General features: G+C 47.8%; 1 protein-coding gene across 3 annotated transcripts in view; it reads right to left on the minus strand.

The window, feature by feature from the left end:
* Positions 1 to 21,870, minus strand: part of CAPS (calcyphosine) — a 187,901-nt gene that overhangs the window by 13,985 nt on the left and 152,046 nt on the right. For all 3 annotated transcript variants that reach the window (XM_086947247.1, XM_086947246.1, XM_086947245.1), the window contains exon 4: positions 4,029 to 4,238. In XM_086947247.1, coding sequence (XP_086803373.1) covers positions 4,029 to 4,238 — 210 coding nt within the window. The remainder of the gene's footprint in view (positions 1 to 4,028; positions 4,239 to 21,870) is intronic.

Consider the following 21,870-nt stretch of genomic DNA (forward strand, 5'->3'; position numbering starts at 1 on the left):
ATCTGTGGCGGCGATGAGGGCAGTCTTGGTGCTGTGGTTTCGTCTGAAACCGGTCTGGGACGGGTCCAAGATGTTGTTGTCTTCCAGGTGGTGGGCCAGTTGCATGTTTACGATTTTTTCGATTACCTTTGCCGGGAACGGGAACAGGGAGATGGGCCGGAAGTTCTTGAGGTCCTTGGGGTCGACTTTGGGCTTCTTGAGGAGGGTGTTGATTTTGGCGTGCTTCCAGCTTTCCGGGATTGTTGCTGTTTCGAAGGAGATATTGATGACCTTCCGTAGTTTGGGTGCAAGTGCAGCGTCTGCTGTGTTGAGTACGTGGTGTGGGCATAGGTCAGATGGAGATCCTGAGTGGATGGAGTTCATGACCTTGCGTGTCTCTTCGTCATTGATGTTGGACCAGGAGGTCAGGTGGTTGGCGCTGGTCGTGTTCACAGGGAGGGTGGTGTCTGGCGCAGTCGGGGCGGTCGTGGTGTTAAAGCTGTTGTGGATGTCAGCGATCTTGCGGTGGAAGAAGATGGCTAGTGAGTCGCACAGTTCTTGTGAGGGCGGGATGTCGTTGGCGTTGGGTTTGGAGAGTTCCTTTACGATGCTGAAGAGCGCTTTGCTGTCGTGTGCGTTGTTATCCAAGCGGTCTCTGAAGGAGGATCTTTTGGCTAATCTGATAAGGTGGTGGTGTCTGCGGGTGGCGTCCTTGTGGGCTCGTGGTTGTCCGGTGTGCGGTAATGGAGCCATGCTTTCTCCAGTTTTCGGCATGCGCGTTTGGAGGCCTGGAGCTAGTTGGTGAACCAGGTGGCTCTCTTGTTGGCGTAGCTGTTAGAGAGTTTCTTGAGCGGGGCGAGGGTGTTGGCGCAGTCGTCGATCCACTGTCTGAGGTTGCGGGCTGCGGCGTCTGGGCTGGTGGGTTCTTGGCGAGGGAGGTGGTCAGCTGGTCTTCGGTGACTTTGCTACAGCAGCGGCGAGGCAGCTGTTGAGTGCGGTGGTGTGTGGTTGCTTTCTTGAAGGTGAAATGGATGCAGCGGTATAGTGGAGTTCGGTGGAGTGGTCGAAGATGGGAGCCTGTGGAGAAGATGGGGTCAAGCATGTGGGCGTGGGTGGGTGCTGTGACGAGTTGTCTGAGGCCAAGGTTGGCGAGGTTGTCGATCAGGGTGGCAGAGTTGGCATTGTTGTTGTTCTCGATGTGGAAGTTCAGGTCCCCGAGGAGGATGTAGTCCGTGGAAGCGAGTGTGTGGGGTGCTGGCGATGTCGGCGATAGAGTCGCTGAACTGAGCTCGGGGTCCGGGGGGTCTGTAGATGAGTGTTCCTCTGAGGATGGTGTTGGGGTCGGTGTGGATCCGGAAGTGTAGGTGTTCGGCGGTGTTGAGGGTGTCGTCCGCGTGGGTGGCGACCTTGAGGGTGGACTTGTGGACGATGGTTATTCCTCCTCCAATTCCGTTGGCCCGGTCCCTGGAGGTGATCTTGTAGCCGCCCGGGATGGCTATGGCGATGTCGGGCGCCGAGGAGATGTTCCACCAGGTCTCGGTCAAGAAGGCCACGTCTGGGGCGGAAGTGTCGAGCAAATCCCAGAGCTCAACGGCGTGTTTGCGTGCGGAGCGGGTGTTTAGGAGTATGCAGCGGAGGTGATTGGGTCCAGTCTTTGGAGGTTTGGTGGTTCTGTCGCAGGTGAAGCTGCAGGTGTGGAAGGAGAAGGGCCCGTGAGTCCGTTTCGGGGCGGCTTGGAAGCAGGTGTGGTTTCGGCTGTTGTGGGGTGCGCAGAGGGTGCTGGCGTCGTAGTGGATTCTGATGTTATGGCGTTCGCGGGGTCCAGGCGCAGACAGGCTTGCCTTAGGCACGCCAGCGGCTTGCCAACTGCGCGTGTCCGCTTTTCGGTCTGCATATGAGGTGGCTTGGGAGGGAGGAGCAGCTGGCCAATGGGTGTGTAGGGGCGGGCCGCAGGGAAGCAGCGTCTGGAAGGACCTGAACGGGAGCACTGGGGGGCGGTGGAAACTGGTGCACGGGCAGGGGGAGGTGAGAAAACAAGCTCAGGAACACAGAGGCAGCAAGCAGGTGACGAGCAGGAGCGTGGGGGCGACCTGCCTGCAAGCAGGGTCAGAGGTGCAAAGGTCGAAGGGATGGCATCTGAGGAGGAGTAACTGGAGGTTGTTGTACATGCCAACAAACTGATTTACAAACTAAAAAGTGTACACTTTCAAAACAGCATTGTCACTTCAAGCCGCTTGCTTGCTTGAATTCTTCAAGTAAGTCGAAAACGCCCCATTAGCCCAGAAAGTCAAGTGGGACTCAACCACATCCCACTACTCAATGAGACAAGAAATTGTGAGGGAGATATTCGCAGGGCTTCTCACCTCCAACATCTTCAGAATCAGATCAATTGCCACACTTGGTCCAGGTGCAACCCGAATTCATCAACCCTTGATAAAATTGCAGACATTAAGGAGGCCTCGCTGAAGATATTTAACATCCTACTGGCACCCTCTCGCGCACCTTTGGAGCCATAGCCATACTTCTGCTTCTGTTAAAATGCAGTTGGATTTGTCATCTTTGCACATAATTATTACTTCATCCGCTGGAAAGGCTTAAAGAAATCTCCATTGACTTTTGCCATCTGTAGTACACTGTGATAGTGTCCACTCTTGGGATGCTACCATTCGTGAGGTGGTTCATAGTCATCATACCTCCATGGGTCGTCATAATGACCCTTATCTTCACTGTGTTACTCATCACGTCGTGGGTCAGACTAATATTCTGGCAAGTACTGAACCCTCAATGTTGGGAACTGTCAGCAGTCAAAGACTAGTCTTTGTCTGGAATGATGCCTTCTTCATCCTCTATTCAAAATCTCTGTAGTAACGTAATGGCTGAATGCCACTGCAATGAAGCTCGTGGGTCCCTCCAGCAATTGTGGAATCGATATTTTGCCTAAATCCAAGCCTGTTGACTGGAACAGAACTGAAGACAGTAGAGGTCCGAGAGATAAAGAAATAGCTGACATCGATTGATGGAGAAGTGTCCATGGCCGTTGACATCCAATGACAAGGTGGTCTACGACTATGTACTTGTAGATGGTGGTTTGAAACCTGAAATATTTTGCTCTTAGAAAATGTGGTAAGCAGGAATGGACCCAGAACATCTGCTGCAGCGTCTTTGTGCCACTTTTTAGAACAGTTTGTCATGTCAGCATGGTAAGGAGTTGCATCAAGGGAGGGGGCCTGCTTTTTTTTTTAGAGCAAATACCAAGTTTGCAGGTGCATCCTTGATGAACACGTCCAACATCTCCATGAATTCCATCTTCATCTTTTTAGCAGATGTTGCCGGAGCGGCACCTTTTCAAAGAATAATCCACTTTTAAGTGCGAAACCCAGTAGTGGGATACATTTTTGTACTCTTGGAGCAATAAGGCTAGGTACCCAGTCTCTAAAAGTCTTACCGATGCCGCATATGGGTGCCTTATGTATCAAATCAAGACAATAAAGGCCTTTCAGATGCAGATCAATCACAAATAATTTCTTTAGTCCACAAGCTGAACAGGCCTTGAAGACAGATATCTACTCCGTCTGTGGAAAGGGTGCCACTTCACTGAAGCTTCCCCGCCCCAGAAGAAACAAATCTCTAAAGAACAATACACTGGGAAGTAGTAAGTGAAGTTGGGCTTGGGTTTGTGTCCAGGGGAGCTGAAAAGATTAAATCCCTATTTTTGTAATGTAAATGTCGCAGACAAAGATCAGAGTATTTTCTTCGAACCCTATCACACTTGCATGAGGTACAAAATCTGTGTTATAGTGGCCAACAGTGGAGTGAGCATGCTGTGTGCTTTCAACTTACTGGCTAAAGTAGGGTGTTCTTCAATGAAGTGAATGGGCTACTGAATTGTGTGATAGTAATACCTGTTATTTAACATCCCTGGAAACAGCAGAAGTGTGCTATAACGCCACACATAAAAAAAGTTATTTGTAAGTCTTGTTCAAAGGAGAAGCCTTTATTTTAAATATATGTTTATAAACATAAAGTAATATCTACAAAGAAATACATACCGTTCCATCTTTGTTATCTGGTGAATCAAAGTTGTCCAGAAAATGCTTGAACACTTGATCTTCACCCCACTCTCCATTTTGGTACTTTTGGTGACATTTTGGATTGTAAGTGCCTCTTAGATCTGCAATAGTCACAACGCCATCACCGGTCTTGTCCAGCTTACTGAAGGCATCATTGATTACTTTCTTTCTTGTCTCAGACATGGGTGGCTAAAAAAATACCAAACATCATTGTTGTAAACAAAATACTATATATTACACCTTTCCAATATATCTCTGAATCTCCGGTAGGCACAGAACAAGTGTTACAAAAGGATTCAAACAAAATAGTAGCATTGCCAACCTGCATCTGTCAAAGCAGCAAAAAAAAAAAAAACATTGTGATTTAACGAAGGTATCTAGTGAAATACCAGTGGAATGAGCAACGAAAACAGCACTTAGAAAACATACCTTTCTCCAAAGGAGCACAAACAGTTATGAAAAGTAATGGACCTGCAGCACTCTCATTCTGCTCCAGAAATGACAGAGCAGGGACGCCCATAGGCACCCCCCTGTGTATAGACGTCAGTTTCTTGCTTTCCCCACTCTTTGATATACATTTGGACATGAGCTTCCAACTTCATTGGTTTTCTGACAACTCTTAAAAAAAGGTACAAAATCTATAGACTGTATGTTGGGGAATGAGTCTCCCTGAAAGACAATAAGATTTATGCTGTGCCACAACTGCAGGAAAGAGATGTCAGTTATGGATTCGCAAAAAGTGTGCCTTTGGTGCATGGGCATTGGTCACAATGCAAGTCGTGTGTGAAAAGAATGCCCTAATTTACCTAAAGGAGATTAGAGAGCGAGGCAAAACTCTAGGCTGCCAAACTTAAAAGTGTAAGCGTTCAAAACAGCATTGTCGCTTCGAGTCGTTTGCATGCTCGAATTCTTCAGATAAGTCGAAAACGCTCCATAAGCGCAAGAAAGTGGAGTGGGACTCAACCGCATCCCGCCAGTCAATGAGCCAAGAAATTGGGAGGGAGATATTCTGAGGACTTCTCACCCCCAACGTCTTCAGAATCAGATCCATTGCCACACTTGGTCCAGATGCAACCCGAATTAATCAACCCTTGATAAAATTGCAGCCTTTAAGGAGGGCACGCTGAAGATATTTCACATCCTACTGGCACCCTCTGGTAAGCCTTTGGAGCCATAGGGCATCTAGTCATACTTCTGCTGATGAGCCTTCCCATGCCACCAGCTACCTCATTTGAGACCTCATTAAGCGGCCGCACTGGTGTTGACTTCCACTTTGACTAAAAGGTCCTTCCCATGCTAGCACAGGTGTCGGGTCCGATTGAGGCACCAGACTTTGAGCCCAAAATTGACACCAGCCAGCGACAGGCCTATGTCACACTAAGAGATATCCCAAGGAATAGTCAGTCGTCATTCAACCAGATCCTTAGCCTCCTTCACAACACCAGTATTACCACAAGATGGCTACTATTTGGCTACAATTTTGACGCCGTCCATGGCCTATAACATTTTCCTCACAACTCTCATGATGACTAGACTGTGAACAGTCTGCCCCCCCCCCCCCCCCCCCAATTCCGCTGATGAAAGACTTTACCTAGGCCTAGAGAATGCCAGTGGGCTGGACACCACCACTGAGCTCGACTGGACTCACTACCTGGCCAAACAATGGCAGAAAGTGCCTTCTTTGCAGGAGCAGTGCCCAGAGCTTCAGCCACTAAATTGCCTACGACTGAAACTGAAGCCAATTGATTACTGACATACTTCAACCCGGGTCATCATCATCACAGTCTGTTGCCATTCAAAGAGTTACCCATGGACACCCTCATGGCCACTTGATCAACTTATGGTAGCCTGTAGCCTGGTGACATAGACTGCCCTCGGGTGAACCTGATGTTTTGATAAAGCACCCTACGCCTGAAACCCTTGTGAGGTGCACGCAGCAACGAGTGCGGTGGATCCAAAAGCCTTCCCTTTCAAACACCTCTCATGATACTGATAGTCTACGCCATGCTATCGGCCGCAGAGTAAAATGTTGACAAAGTGCTTAGAGGTCAGCAACTGGGTTTTCTGCAGACGTCCAGGTGTCATTCAAGGACATGTCCTTTTGGCGGATCTTGAGCTTTTATCGAGAAATGGCTGACTCAGAGCTATTTCAATATAGTTGTGCCGCAACATACTCTGTGGGGTTATTGTTGCAAGTCTGACATTCCTCCAGCAGCATAAAACTTAGGGGTTACTCCAGTAACTAACACAGCATATGTTCTAATTATGTTATAATTATGCAAAGCAACTACTCCCTGGACATCTCTTACAAAAAAGATTTTTAGACATTTAATATGAAAGTTCTGAGAGCATCCGATAAAAGCACTGATCCACAACAAATGCAAAGATGACGGCTGTAACAGGTGAGATAACATTCAACTCAACCTGATAGTTCACCAATGACCCGCAACGTTTTGAAAGAATGTCAAAATACAGAATAGTCCTTCACTCACTCTAAAGGTGTATCCTAAAGTTTGTGTTTTATAGGAGTTGCTAAACTCTTAAGCTTTATAATGTGTTAAAACCCCTTACCGTTTCAAACTTCAATGAAGAGCTTCTGGGATGCTTGGCTAATACGGTTGAATCTCCAGAACGGTCACTACTTCCCTCGTTCCAGTTTTTAACATCTGACTTCTGTAAACTAACTCTGCTATTAAACACTTAAGATTTATAATCATGTCTATTAAAAACTGCTGGAGAAAGCTCAGAAGGAACCTAAGGTTGATACAAATTTTCATGTGTTCTTCTAAGATGATCAAAGTCTGCAAATCCAGCTGATGCTTTCTTCATTAACCACTTCATACAATCAACATTCTCAATAGCCACTTGTGAGATGGTATTTACAGTTAGCATCAAACTTTCCAGAATGTCCTCCACACACTGTGGGTTCATCTGTAACTGCAATTATTTATTTATTAACACACTTGAAACAGCTAATAAGTATGACACCCATCGGCCTCCCTGACCACGTATTCTGCAACTAGCTATGTAAGCTAAACATTTGGCATTGGCTGAAGGTGGGTATGGCTATATGTACATGGCCTCTGAACAAGTCACATGTAAGAGCAGGGAGTGCCCGCAAATTTAGCAAAGTATGGGGACCCTTGTTACATTACTAAGATTTGGAGCCTGAGGCAGATGAGAGTGGTCAGGTGGGATGGCGAAGTACAGATGCTGTGTTCTGGATGTCTGGTTAGAGCTGCACCTCCGGTTGAATGTCCTGTGGAGCTTTAATAGCCTTGCCGTTGGGCACTCTGTGTCGTGATCATTGATGAGATGGCTGTCTCAGGATAATTTCATCCTTCCTTCCGATGTTTCCTTGCTCTTGATGCTATGGACTGGAACTATACTCTCTTGAAACGAAAAGTGAGTGAAATGCTGAAGATGCTTCATATACTGCTTAGGGTTTTCTATGTATTGCTGCCTAGGCTCATAATAATGTTCGTAATATTCCTCCTCATACTCCTGCTGATATTTGGCATTGAGTTCGGAGGGGTTGTGGGCTGCTCCAAACGCACCTTCATCATCTGAGTCCTCATCAAGAAGGTAAGTTGGCAGCAGAAGAGAGACTTAACTCTGGGATGTCTGTTCTGGGGGCAAAATGCCTTGTGATGGCATATCTCTCGTCAATTGCATCATCGACAAGTCAGACGGTGGAAGCTTCTTTGCTGGTAGTTTTTCCATCGACAATGGTGTCCGTCGATGTTTTTTACTGATGATGGAAGTGATGACCGCCTCGTCGACAACGTTAGGATCATCTACCATATTGGAATAACGTGTGTCGTAGATGTTTACGTGGTCGGAGTCATAGTCATCGCTGGTAGTATTTTTGACGGGGATGATGTAGTCATCTTTTTAGCCAGTCGGATTTCATAGTTGACAGCTCTGAGGAGGATTTTTGAAAGGAGAGAACCAGATTTGAAGCAGGAATAAAAGGCTCTGACCTTGCAGCTTCTGAGGAGATTTTTCCTTTTTTCTCCTTCTGGAAACTATGTCTTAAAGACTCCTGGTGAGTCTTTTTTTTAAGGCTTTCCAAGGCGCCTCCAATGACTCTTAGTCACATGACTGCTCCCTTCTTTGTTTCGCTCTTTCTTGTGAGAGAACATAAGCCTCCCTTTCTATCCTTTAGAGTCTTGAAAGTAAAAGTGCAGCAGATTTTACAATCCTTATCTTGTGTGCAGGCTGAAGGCAGTAGATACACTCCTTGTGTGGGTCTTCAGAATGAAGCCTTTTATTCCCACAGGTCCCAGAGGGTCTGAAAAGTCCTTTTTAAGATGGCTCTGGCATTATTAGAGTCAGACCTGTTAAATGGAAGGCTGAAGTTGTATAGATTACCAAAATTGGATTAGATGCTAAAGAACTGAGCAGAGCTTAGAGAGACTTCCTTCCCACAAAATGCAGTAGAAAATCTGAGGGAAGATGCGTCTGTGGGCAGTATTCCACAGGGTGCTGTCGCCTGATTGGCTGGAGTTTAGTTCAACCTAATGATTGTCTTCTAGCCATTATAGACTACTTTTTCTACAGCTTTAGAATGCACAGTGGGACTCCCACTTAGACAATGAGGAATGATTCAAGCATGTGAATCTATGAAAGACCCAATACTAGAGAACTTCCTTTTCTTTTTTGAGTATGCATGAAACTTGCTCCTCCGAATACGTGGACCTCTCGCTGTGTTTGTATGGTTATGTTTATTTGTTTTTTCTGGTGTTTCATTTCTATCACTTTGTAAGTGCTCTTTTTTTACACATTCTTCGGACCACACTTCTTCAGCTCCTGGTTTAGGTTGTTCCAGGTACACGTCTCTTTTTTGGAAATTCATGAAAATAATAGGGCCCATCAAGGCAACCCAAAATAGTTTATTATCAAAACCGTGTGCTGACCTGCCTTTCCCCATCAATGTAAAGGTCCTATTGATTAGAACAGTTGTTGAAGTGACATACTTTTGGCTGGCATGTCCTGTACAGATTGTACAGAAATGCTGTCTGTTCTGCACACTATCAACAACTTCTTGCCTATTGAATATGTGTTGAATTATGTAGCAGACATGTTTGATTGATTTTGGAGCACTGGTACTTGGAACTCTTTTGCAAGTGAGCTTCCCTAATTGAGTCTTATGCACTGTAAGCTTCTGCTACAATGGACTTGAGAGATAATCACTAATGCCTCTCCACCCCTTTTTAAATTAAGGTAGCGTGCTGCGCAGCTTAAGTCCTGTGCTGGTTAGACATGACCACGTGTGCAGGTTGAGTGACGCTTTCTGCCAAATATCAGTGTACAGGTAGCCTATTGCATATGGTTAAGCTAAATCGATTGTGCAGGCCTTATGGCTTGAATAAGCATCCCAAAAAATAAATCACAGTCCTATTTGACTAGAGTGTATATCCACAAAGATTCATTTGTTTACACTGAAAAACTGCAAAATATAAATTCTAGATTAACTAGAGATCGCTGTTTGACTATTAGGCAAAGGAGACTTCATTATCCAGTACCCTGCAAGGGCTGAAGGAGGAAGGAGACCGCTCCCAAAATATATAGCGTTATCAGAGAATGCTTCTTTCCTGCTGTGTGGGACGCTGTTGACTATGGGGCAAGGTGCACTTCATTGACCAAGCTTTCCGGAGGGCAGGAGAGCTGGATGAGGAAGGATGCCACTCCTAATACATGTGGAGCTAGAAAAGTCTCTCCTCTCTTGGCTGCGGGAAACACCCAGGCCAATACAAGGTTCATCTGCATTCGGAAGAGGCTGGATGGAGCAGCACTGTTTGGCCTATTCTCTGTTGAGGTACTGGGAAATTTTTTGTGTTTTTTTAATTAGAAACATTGGATCATATTCTAATAGAAAATGTGATTGCTTCTAATTTATGGAAACTGGATTCATGAAGAGATTCAGGCACAAATAAGTGAGCTTTCTGGTTTTCCTATTTATTTTTTAATCTAAGATTTTGAATGTTATGTTATTTGCCTAATCTTTATGAAAAACTTCCCTTGGTATAAATATTGCATATAATCACATCTTCAGTCCCACAAAAGCTTATTTGTGATCCCTCACTCCTTGAAGTTTTATATAAAAGTTGAAGAAATCAGGGAAGAAAATGGGACCCCAGTGATATTCCTGGCAATATAAGAGAAACAAGCTCAGAATAATGACTGGTGAACACTGAGTAAATATGAGGATCCTGCTACAAGCCCCTGAATATTTCTTAGATGGTCCTGATATTACAAATGGTAAAGGCCAGGTTAACAAGGTGATGTGAAATAGTACACATAATAGTAGGGGTATCTCAAAGGGTGCAATACTCAAAATAGATTCACAGCCCACAAATCTGAAAAATGTTGGTAAATGAAGCTAAACTTTGCTAGTAGTCCAAACACCACTGGTGTGGAAAGTGGTAGTGTGGCAAACTGTTGGAAAGACTCCTCTATAACAGAAAGAGTTACCTGCCACTCCTATGTGATGTAATTTCACTGTAACAATCATTTTGAGGTTTTGGCTAGTGCTGAGGAGCCCACAAGTATGGCAACAATACTCACAAAGGAGATATCCTCATTTAGTACACCTCATACATGGTCATGCTCTTCAAAGACAGTAGAGTTGTACACTATTGTGAATTGTCAATCTTATGGTTATTATAAACTCATTGCTGACGAGGGAAACTCTTCTTAGTGTGAACAAAATTCTTTTTGTAACATCTAATTCTTATAGCAAGAAAAATGAGTGGAATAATTGAAATGTGTTTACAAATTCTGAGAAGAGTGCCTCACACCCATTGAGATGCAACAGCACTAATGACATAGAAAAATGTTGATAAAGAAGAGTATACAGGAAATTCAGGGTGTGATTGAAGGGCACTATAAAGCTAGCTTTAAGCCCAATGTGTAACAATGCGGGTCATATAAGAGTTGGAAGTCGCGCTCCTTAAAATAAAACAGGGCAATTGCATGTATGCCTGGAGGTAGGGGAAAAATGAGGAATGCCACCGGGTACATAGTTCTGGGCTACAGGACAGAACGGCAGTTTACAAATCAATCCAATTGTGCCCAAATTGCCTCCAGGGAAACACAAAGATATGAACTTACATACCAATACATTTATACATTGGATTCATGACATTAGGCACCGTTATTCAATCATCAGATCAGATATTATGTTAGTAAAATAAACTTCTCGTGATTTGAATCCTTTTAAATTTAATGGTGACCCTGACTGATAACTGGCCTGAGGAACAGATTGCTATCATTCGATGTCCGGACTAATGCACCCAATAAATCCAACATTCATCTGGCTTACTTTTACAAAGTCAGGTATTGCCTGTTGTACAAACCATTCTATCTCTTAATCCTCATTGTCTAGAAAAATGTGTCAAATAAAGTAAATGCTCGAACCACAACTTTTCTGTAAAAAGAAAACATGCTATAGAGCCTTCTTGGTGTTGCCCCGAAGATTTGAAACCCTCTTCCTCCGGTTGTCTGCCTGATTTAGTCTACTGCTGCCTTAAAAAAAGAAGTGAGAACATTTCTGATGAACAAGTTTTTTCCCCTAAAATTACACCTTTTGTTTATTTATTTTGACCCTGCCTGTTATTCACTTGCTGATTTTGACTACTATATTGCTGACTCCCTATGGAGGTAAAGCTTATTAATTTGTTAATCCTCCCTGTCTGTTCTGCGTTTGTAGATGTGACTGATTCTTGATCTTACACCTATATCCTACCTCCTCCTTTGTGTGAAGCGCTCTGATACCCACTAGGGTCATGTTTGCGCTATATAAAACGTTATAAATAAATAAAACTTAGTTCACTGGGTTGCTTGCCAGATAAGTGAGAACTGGCCTACCGATCAGCAAATGCCGGCCTCATTATTTAATTGAGCAGTCTGTTGATCCATTGCATCCGGCCAAACCTTTATCACACTGCTGAGCCCCACTGTTACCAAGCGGCTAGAGCTACCTCTTCGGAGTTACCATAACAGCAACTACTATCGTCATGGTAATCCAGAAAGGGAAAACTTTGGCAATATTTGTCAGGCATGCTGCAATAGACAATTGGCTTGATTAGGAATGGTCTGAGAGAGGTGTTTATGCTGGATAAGGATACAATCGTTAGTAACAGGTCGACGGGTTGTGGAGCAGAGTTCTGCATCACTAGCGATGTACTCAGCCCACCGCCATCTTTTTTCCCTCATTATCCTTTTCCCCTGCCATCTTTTTTCCCTTCCACCACATAAGTCTGAGTAAATGGGGTATGACTTAAATCTACAAATCTTTTACTGGTAAATGTGCAATAAACCTGCCAAGGAAAAAGGTACCTGTAACTGCAACATGTATGTCCTCCAATAAAGTCAACATACAAACAGCAGGTCATGCTTCTAAAAGAGCGAAAAGACTGCAGTGCTCACAGAGCTAATTGAAAACGGTAGCCAACCTCCGGCCAAATGGGCATTCATAGTAGTGAGATCGACCAAATGCAGATGATCATATACACTTTGTTTATAGAAGGTTCTGGTGTACGTAATCACCTAACAGATTTTTACCAACATCATGAGTGAGATGCATCATGAGCCCCACCTATCAGCTATTTTCCAATTAGTACAAACACACAGACAAGGGGCTGCTAATTACTATTCAGAAATCAAGGCAGACAATGAAAGAACAAAGCAATCTCTTGTGGAAGTAGCCAGCAATATACATACCCTGACTTCTCAAATTGAAGACCTGGAGAAGTGCACCTTTGCTGCTGAGAAAAGCATAGCGCTTACAACAGAGACGTGGAAGCACATTCACCACAGATGGCGGCAATGCAAAGAAAAGCTCTGGAAAACCGTCTCAGATGGAATAATCTGTGTTATCTGTGCCCCAGAAGGAACGGAAGTTAACGATTCCAGACAATATATTGTTAGATTATTTCAGTAAGGTTTTCCTGAGTTATCTGACTGGACTATTTATTGTTTAAGAATCAGTATTTCGTATGTAGTTAGGTGGGTTAGAGTGAAGGCACATTTGGCGGTCCTAAATCTGGGATGATTTTTCTCCCTTCTAATTTGAGGTGTGGGTGTTATTTTTTTTGGGTTGCTCTGGGTAGGGGCGGGCCTGGGATATTGGTACTCTGGTGTAACACTTCTATCAGTTATTACAGCATTATGTGATTCAAAATGCAATTAAAATTCTCTCTCTGGGGGGCGTGGCCAAGATGGCGGGGTGAGCGGACGCTTCCTCCCGTAGCTCCTCCGGCCTGGCTCAGCTCGAGCCCCTTTTCTTCCGCTTCTCTCCCCCCGCTGATGCTCAGCGAGTGAGAGGAGTGTGCCGGAGTACTTGGCGCGCACATTGATGTCACTTTGGCCCTAATCGCCCCGGAGGAAGCACTTCAAAAGGTTGGTCAAAGATCGAGGATCGGATGAGAGCCTGGGAGGCGGAGCGAACTGCGGTGCTGTCCAGACGCCTCGGCTGGGCCTGGTGCTGAACGCTGACGATCCGGAGGGGATCGGACCCGCCGCGCACCGGAGGATAGCGGAGCCCTACGGGCGGGGTCTTGGTGACACGGAAGACTTTGGATTTGAGATCTGCGCCTTGGCCCCCCGACTAGCGGCGGCGATACACTGTGCTGTGCAGGCCCCGGCCCCGTGAACGACAACCAGGGGCCTCAACGCTGGGATCGGCCCACCTGGGCCCTTCGGTAAAACTGTGTGACATTGGCTGCGGACTTTCTTTGATCGCTGTATTCCGAGGGGACGCCGGCGGTGTCGCCAGCCCGGGCCGCTCTACCTGGCCCCGCCCTGTCGCCATCTTGTCCCCGAAGGGCTGGTGTTGGTGGCCTCCGTCGGTGCCTTTGGCTGGCGGGCGCTTGCTGTCGCCTCCGCTACTGAACTAACTTCCTGTGGGACGTGCTGAAGGGGGACCCCTGCTTTGGCTCCCGATCGCCGCCCTGGTCGGGCGCCGCGACTGGTAGTGCCCGGACCGGACCGCCATTTTGTCGCTTGTGGCGCAGCACCCTTGCTTGCGGAGTGGTCCCCACATCTGGCGCCCACCGGCGACTGGGTAACTCTGAAGCGACCGGACCTGAGCCCGCTCGTCTACTGCAGCGACTACGATGACTGGGAGAGGCGGCTCGAGGAAGGGGGACCGCACCCTGCCGGATATGCTTGGCAGGGCCCAGCAGCTGCGGGACAGAACACAGCCGTCGCCGGGATCCTCCCGGGCCTCGGCGGATGCGGCTGGGGGCGAGCCACCGGTCACAAGGTCCTTTATGGAGGAACTGTTTAGCTCCCTCAAGGAAGACTTTCAAACGCTGAAGAGAGAAGTGGCCAGTGAGGTCCGCGAAGTACGCAGAGAGGTGGAGGGCCTTGGCGAGCGAGTTGAAACAGTAGAGACGGCAGGCCAGCGCCGGGATGAAGAGATAGTCCATCTTCAACAGAATGTTCTCCGCCTCCGGGAGCAATGTGTCGAGCTCCAGGCCCACTCTGAAGACCTTGAGAACAGGTCCCTGCGGAACAACATCCGGGTGCGGGGTGTCCCATCCGCGGACGAGGGGACCGACTTGGTGGCCTATCTACAGGACCTGTTCCGAGAGATCCTGGGGGAAGATGCAGACTTCCCTGTACGCATTGACAGAGCGCATAGGGTTGGTCGACAGCGCCAGTCATCGGCGCCCCCTCCGGACATTTTGGCATTCTTGCCCGATTTCCCGCTGAAAGAACGCATCATGGCGGAGGCCTGAAAGAAGCAGCCTTTAACTTTCAGGGAGCGGCCTGTAGCGCTCTACCAAGACCTGTCCGCCATCACGCTGCAGAAGCGCAGGTCCTTCAGGATCGCCACTGACTTTCTGCGCGAACACGAGACGCCTTACTCCTGGGGACACCCTTTCCGTCTGATCTTTAGGTGGAACGGGGTGCTGCACCAACTGCGCTCCCTACAAGACATCTGTGGGGTACTGGGGCTCACGGCCACAGAGGAGGACGGAGCTACACCGTCGTGGAGGCGCCCGGAGAGACGGAGGTCAACGAGGAGACAGTCGCCAGCGAGTGCAGGTCGTCCTGATTCCCCTACTATCAGGGCGGACATGGCTGATGCTTTGAGGGCGGCGGCCAGGGACTTGGCCGACTCCAATGGCGTGGCCATGACGGCCTAACTTCACTCCGGGGGGAGAGATTCTTAGCCTCCATGATGCTGGGTTTAGGGCCGGGGGACAGGGGGGGGGGGGGGGGGGGGGGTGGTTGGAGGTGAGTGGCTGAACGTCCACTTTGCTGTCTAGTTGCCATGAGTGTGTTTTGGGAGGATGTAAGGGTTGTTTTGTTGTTGGGGGGGTCCCGTCGGATGTTGTCCATGCCCACGCTTGGCCTGTCCTGGCCTTTTCCGCGCGCCTGCCCCGTGCGCCCCGCCCGCTGATCCCTTGCCTGCTACATAGCGCTTCTGATCCCCGGGAGGAATGCCGTCCTTAAAGGTAGTGACCCTTAATGTTAAGGGTCTGAATAACCCCGTGAAGCGAAGGGCGATCCTATCATTGCTGGAGGGGACGCAGGCGGATATATGCCTCTTGCAGGAGACCCATTTGCTGCCCAGGGATTGTCATAGGCTGCGCTCTGCCAAGTTCCCCACTCAGTTCTTCTCCTCAGCGGCGAACAAGACTGCGGGGGTAGCCATTCTTTTAGCGAGCTCCTTTAGAGGTGAGGTTCTGTACAAGTATGCCGAACAAAAGGGGAGGCTCCTTGCATATCGCATGCGACTAGGGGGAATAGCTTTTACGGTTGGCTCAGTTTATAGCCCGAATGATCACCAGGATTGTTTCTTAGATTCAGTGTTGGTAGACGTCACTGCCTCTCCCGACCGCCATGTTATCCTGGGGGGGGGGACCTTAACATTGTTTTCGACTCTGCTATGGACAGGTCGGCGCAACGCTCCCCGCAGACGGGGGAACTTTCCCGCGCGGTGAAGGATCGGATTGTGGAGATGGATTTGCACGACCTCTGGCGCTCTATGCACCCCACTGATAGGGACTACTCCTACTTTTCCCATGCGCACCGCACTTACTCGCGGCTGGATTACCTCCTGGTGAGTGGACCACTGCGCACTGCCGCCACAGCGGCGGACATTGGGGTCCTGTCTCTGTCCGACCATGCGCCAGTTTCCGGTGTTTTCAAGTGGCCGGGGGCCTCTCCCTCTCGGGGGACGTGGCGTCTTCGCGATACCCTTTTACATAAGAAGTCTGTTGTGAGGCGCATAGGGGAGGTCATTCAGGATTATCTGATTCACAATGGCAACTCCGACACGTCCCAAGCAACGCAGTGGGCAGCTTTGAAAGCGGTCCTCCGGGGGGAATTTATTTCCATCTCCTCAGCCGAAAATAAGGAACGGCAACGTAAGAGGGACGAACTGACTGCGCAGGTCCGGGAACTTGAGCAGGTCCATCGCCGCACAGGGGCTCCGAGAGTTTGGAGGCAATTGAAAGCGGCGAGGAAGCTCCTATCGGCACTGGATCTTGATAGGGCGGAGTATGCCGCTTTACGTCTGAAGCATGCCTTTTACTCAGGGGGGGACAAGTGTGGTAAGCTCCTGGCCCACCGGCTCCGGGTCGCACAGCAGAGTAGTGTCGTTAAGGAACTGGTGGGCACGGACGGGGTTGTTGTTTCTGGTGACGCAGAGGTGGCAGAATCTTTTCGCAGCTTCTACGAAGCACTGTATGCTGGGGAGCCCTCCTCGCCGCGAGACGCCGAGGACTATTTGGAGTCAGTGGCCCTTCCGGTGCTGGATCCCGCCCAGGCGGACCATCTAGAGAGGGACATCCATGTTGAGGAAGTCATCTCCGCTATAGTGCGACTGAAGCATGGTAAGGCCCCGGGCCCGGATGGCTACACATCCTTGTTTTTTAAGACCTTCTGCACCGCTGTGGCCCCAATCTTGGCTCGACTGTTTAACTCCTTCTCCGAGCCTGGCGCTATCCCACCGGACCTTCTGAACGCAACGGTATCGGTCATCCCGAAGCCCGGGAAGGACCGGGCCTTGTGTGGTTCGTACAGGCCCATCTCACTCTTAAATGTCGACCTCAAGCTATATACGGGAATTCTAGCGTCCAGGCTTGGTCTACACCTACCGGGACTGGTGGAGGCGGACCAGGCTGGCTTCGTACCCGGTAGACAGACGGTGGACAACACCAAGAGGGTGACGCATGTACTAGAGAAGGCCTCGCGTATCCCGGGGGAGCGAATGCTGCTATCAGTTGATGCGGAGAAGGCCTTCGACAGAGTTCATTGGCCGTACCTCGAGCTGGTTCTCAGGAAACTGGGTATCGGCGAGAAGTTCTGCAACATGGTCTTCAACTGTTACAAAAGTCCTTCGGCGTCGGTGCGGGTCAATGGGTGTAGCTCCGGTAGTTTTGTCATTGAACGCGGTACGAGACAAGGTTGTCCCCTCTCGCCGCTTTTGTTCGCCCTCTACATGGAGCCGTTTGCTCAGAGGATTCGCAACAACCCGGACGCCATTGGGGTCAAGATGGGCCAATATGTCCACACGGTCAGCCTTTACGCGGACGATGTCCTGCTGACCCTAGACGACCCCAAGAGGTCGCTCCCTGCTTGCGTCCAGGAACTGGACGCCTTTGCGCGTGTGGCCGGCTTTAAAATGAATATGAGCAAGTCGGTGGCGTTGGATGTGTCACTGGCGGCGGATACCAGGAGGGACCTTCAGCGCCTTTTCCCCATGCAGTGGTCCTCGTCTACGGTGCCATACCTGGGGATCCTGCTGGCGCCCACACTGCCTGAGATGGTGACAGCCAATTACACTTCCCTCAGCAGGAAGATCAAGGAGGAACTTGGCCGCTGGAACAAGGGCCTGCTGTCGTGGCTGGGTCGCATCGCGGCGGTTAAGATGACGGTGCTGCCGCAGATTCTGTACCTCTTTCGCGCTCTACCTCTCCAGCCCCCTGTAGGCTGGATACGGCAAACGCAGGCTGACATCTCCTGCTTCGTTTGGCAAGGCCGCAAGCCGCGGATGAAGAGGGTTCTCTCCACGCTTGCTCCGGAAGCGGGGGGTCTTGGCATCCCGGACCTCCGTAAATACTTTCAGGCGGCGCAATTGCGATACCTGGTGGAGTGGAGCAGATGGGAGTCCGACAAACACTGGCTTTTTCAAGACCAGGCGGTGGCGGGCCGCACCCTCCAGGAGGTTCCGTTCTTACGCCGCGCGCATCACCCTGCTAATCTCTACGCCTCTTTTGTTACGCGGGTCCCCCTGAGGGTGTGGGATGCGGTTTGCGAAACTCATGACCTGACCACCTTCCCCTCGCCGTTCACACCCATAGTGGGTAACCCGGACTTTGCCCCAGGGATGGAGCCGGGAGCCTTTTCCCATTGGGTGAGCGCGGGCTGTAGGGCGCTTTTCCAGATCTACGGGCCGGATGGCGTGATTCCTTTCCAACAACTTCGACAGGAATTCGGCCTGACGGAGATGGACAGACTGCGCTATATGCAGGTCCGACACTGGGCTCTCCAACCCCAGGTTCACGACACCGCTGCTCGCCAAATTACACCATATGAGCGGTGGTTGGTGACCCGGACCTCAGACGCCAAGCTAATTACCGATTTGTATAAATTCCTTCAGCCCCCGACGTTCCACTATCATAATCCGGGGAGGGAGCGCTGGCACAGAGAATTGGGTAGGACACTTAGCCATAAGGAGTGGGACAAAATTGCATATCGGGCGCGGCACTCTGCATATCACACGGGACTTACGGAGACCTTCACTAAGGTGTCTACTTATTGGTACTACACCCCGGAGAGGCTGTATGAAATGCATAGACACACTGACAAGGGGTGCTGGCGGGGATGCGGACAGGAGGGTACCCTCTCACACATTCTTTGGGCTTGCCCGGTGCTGACCGCTTACTGGAAGGAGGTCTTGGATGAGGTGGATAGGCACTTTGAGATTGAGCTGCCGCGCTTCCCAGCGTATGTTTTGTTAGGCCTTCCTAATGATCTAATGTACCCGTTGAAGTCCCGCAGGGGTAGACAGATTGCAATTGCGCTAGGCTCAGCGGTCCAGAATATTCTTGTCCACTGGCGCACCACCACTGTCCCCTCCATTACGGGTTGGTTGCATAGGCTCTGGCAGGTGTTGGGAATGGAGAAGATGTCGCTTACGGTGGCTGGGGATGTAGATCAATTGGAGGAGCTATGGCAACCCTTCCTAGCACTACTGTCCACGGAATTCCGGGAGCTCACCTGCCCGAGGTACCTTCGACTTCTTAGGCTGACGCCACTGGCGACCCCGGTGGATTAGACTGCACAGGGGACAGGATCTTAGGGGATGGGGGGTGGGCTGCTTGGGGCGGGTTATCCTATTACAGGGCCATTGGACGGGGGAGTTGGGGTGTTGTTTTCTTTCTTTGTCCTTTATTGGGGGTGGGTTGTGCTTTGATGAATCGCTGATAGCTATCCGCGCTTGGCTTTGGATGGGGTGTTGAGGTGCACGCGAGGGTTACACGGATTGCTTATTTGCCTTACATTTGTTGTATTTTTCTTCTGGACCACCGGACTACTTTTCGCCAACGCTCCTGAGATGCGCTTCTTCCTTACTATACTGTATGTAACCTTAACCTCCTATTCCCCTTCCCCATGTTTCTTTTGTCTTAATAAAAATGCATTAAACCTAAAATTCTCTCTCCCTCTCTCTCTCTATATATATATATATATATATATATATATATATATATATATATATATATATACACATACACATACACATACATACATTTACACAACAGGTATCTAGCTCGGGGAAGCTATACTTTTAGTCGGACAGCCCAGAATGTAAAGTTGTCAAAACTGCTTCTCATACACAGGGTTGCTGGGCACTTGCCCAATTATAAATTCAGTAGCAGACTTTATATTATACTTTATACTATATGTGCAATCTATGGCCCAAATACAGGTGGCCCCTGTATTTTCAATCAATTAATCCTGGAATTAGAAGGCAGGGTTGGGTACTGCATGCTCTACTTTTGTCTCCACTTACAAAGCTATGATGACTACCACTGTGCCAACATTTTAGTATATTTATCACAGAAGCATAACCCAGAGATAAACCATGTGGAATTAATTAGGCTTGAAAAGGAATGTATTAGTTCAATATACAATCAGGATACACTGGAGAAAGAAGCCTTTCTAGCTGTTAGTAAATTCTGCATCCTGGCGAACTTGGCACTATGGAAAAATGTTACTTCTCGTAGATACCCCACAGGTCATTATAATATGAATCTAAAACTAAAATCCTTGCACATAAAACAAAAAAAAACTATCGCTAAATATGATCAAATGTATTTGTGACAACCAAGGTAATATACAGCCATAGCCTCCAGCTATACGCCAACATTGTTTTAATTTTTATCAAAACCTATATAATGCAGACTCTGTATGCCCTGGCAAAGATACAGAAACATATTTGGAGACAGCTAATATTCTAGCACTGAATAATGCATACCACAGAACTGAATAGAGATACATTAAATAAGGTCAATTTAGCCATTCAAACACTATCTCCAGAGGAAGCAGCGGTTGAAGATGCACTACCCTTAGAATTCTTTAAAATATTCTCTTACATCGTAGCACCCGCCCTTTTAAATGTTATTATGGACATCCATGCAGGTGGTAAAGCACCAGCTTCATGGAATCTAACAAACATTGGGGTTTTTTTTAAAGTAAGGAAAGCCCCTAAAGATAGAGGATTATATTAGCCTATTTCGATAATTAATGCTGAAGCTAACATTTTTTTTGAAGATATTAGCTACATTACTTTCATAAGTGAAACAATAGTTAGCCCGCCCACAGCATGGGTTTATACTAGGTAGAGATGCTACCAATCACACAAATGTAGCAATCTCTTATCTTTGTTGTGACTAAAATAATAAAACAACAGGACAGTATGATCCTTCAAGATGCAGCAAAAGCATTTGAAAGGGTGTCATGGTGGTGTCTATAGACTACATTAAGAAATGTTGGTACTGGTAAACAATGTTTATGGCAAATACATTGTCTATATACTCTTGTAGTCAAGCTAGTTCTTAGTGATGAAATATATAGAGTTCAAGAACGTCTGCTGTACCACACAAGGGTGCACTATGTCACCTCTTCTCATTGCTTTATACTTGGAACACTACTGACTCCACATTTATCAGAATCAAAAGACAGCTCCTATTATACTTAACTGAATTCTTAATAAACTCATGTCTTAGGCGGATGAAGTGGCTGTTTATTCCGAAGACCCATTTCAAGCTATGACACATATTGAATAGGAGGCAATCCAACGTGACAGGTTATCAGGTAAAGAACTCAATGTTCATAAAACATTGATCATTCTAAACTATACACTGACAGATAAGAACAGATATGTCACTGAACAAGCACTATACCTCGGTATCAAGATCTCAAGCCAAGTTAACAATATTGGTCAGTTTAATTACGAAGAAGTGCTTAGACAAACTGTAGCACAAATCCGTGCCTGGCATAGAATTACCCTTAGCATCATGGGTCGGTGTATTATTTGAACAATATTACACTGACCTATGATTCTTAAGGGGTGGGGACATTGTTAAAAGGAATGTATGTATTCAAGGCTATACCTCTTCCGAGTACAAATCAACCTTCTTCAAACCCTATCAGAAGTTTTAGATGGGGATGTCAACGGGCATTGTGATTTCTTAGCAAAATTAAACTTCCTACACAAAAAGGAGGGTGGTCATTACCAGACTCTAAACGACACTATTGGGCAGCATTTGGGCAGTGTATTCGTTCCCTTTTAACT

The sequence above is a fragment of the Lissotriton vulgaris genome, chromosome 12 (assembly GCF_964263255.1).
Source record: "Lissotriton vulgaris chromosome 12, aLisVul1.2, whole genome shotgun sequence".
In the NCBI taxonomy this organism is placed as follows: Eukaryota; Metazoa; Chordata; class Amphibia; order Caudata; family Salamandridae; genus Lissotriton; species Lissotriton vulgaris.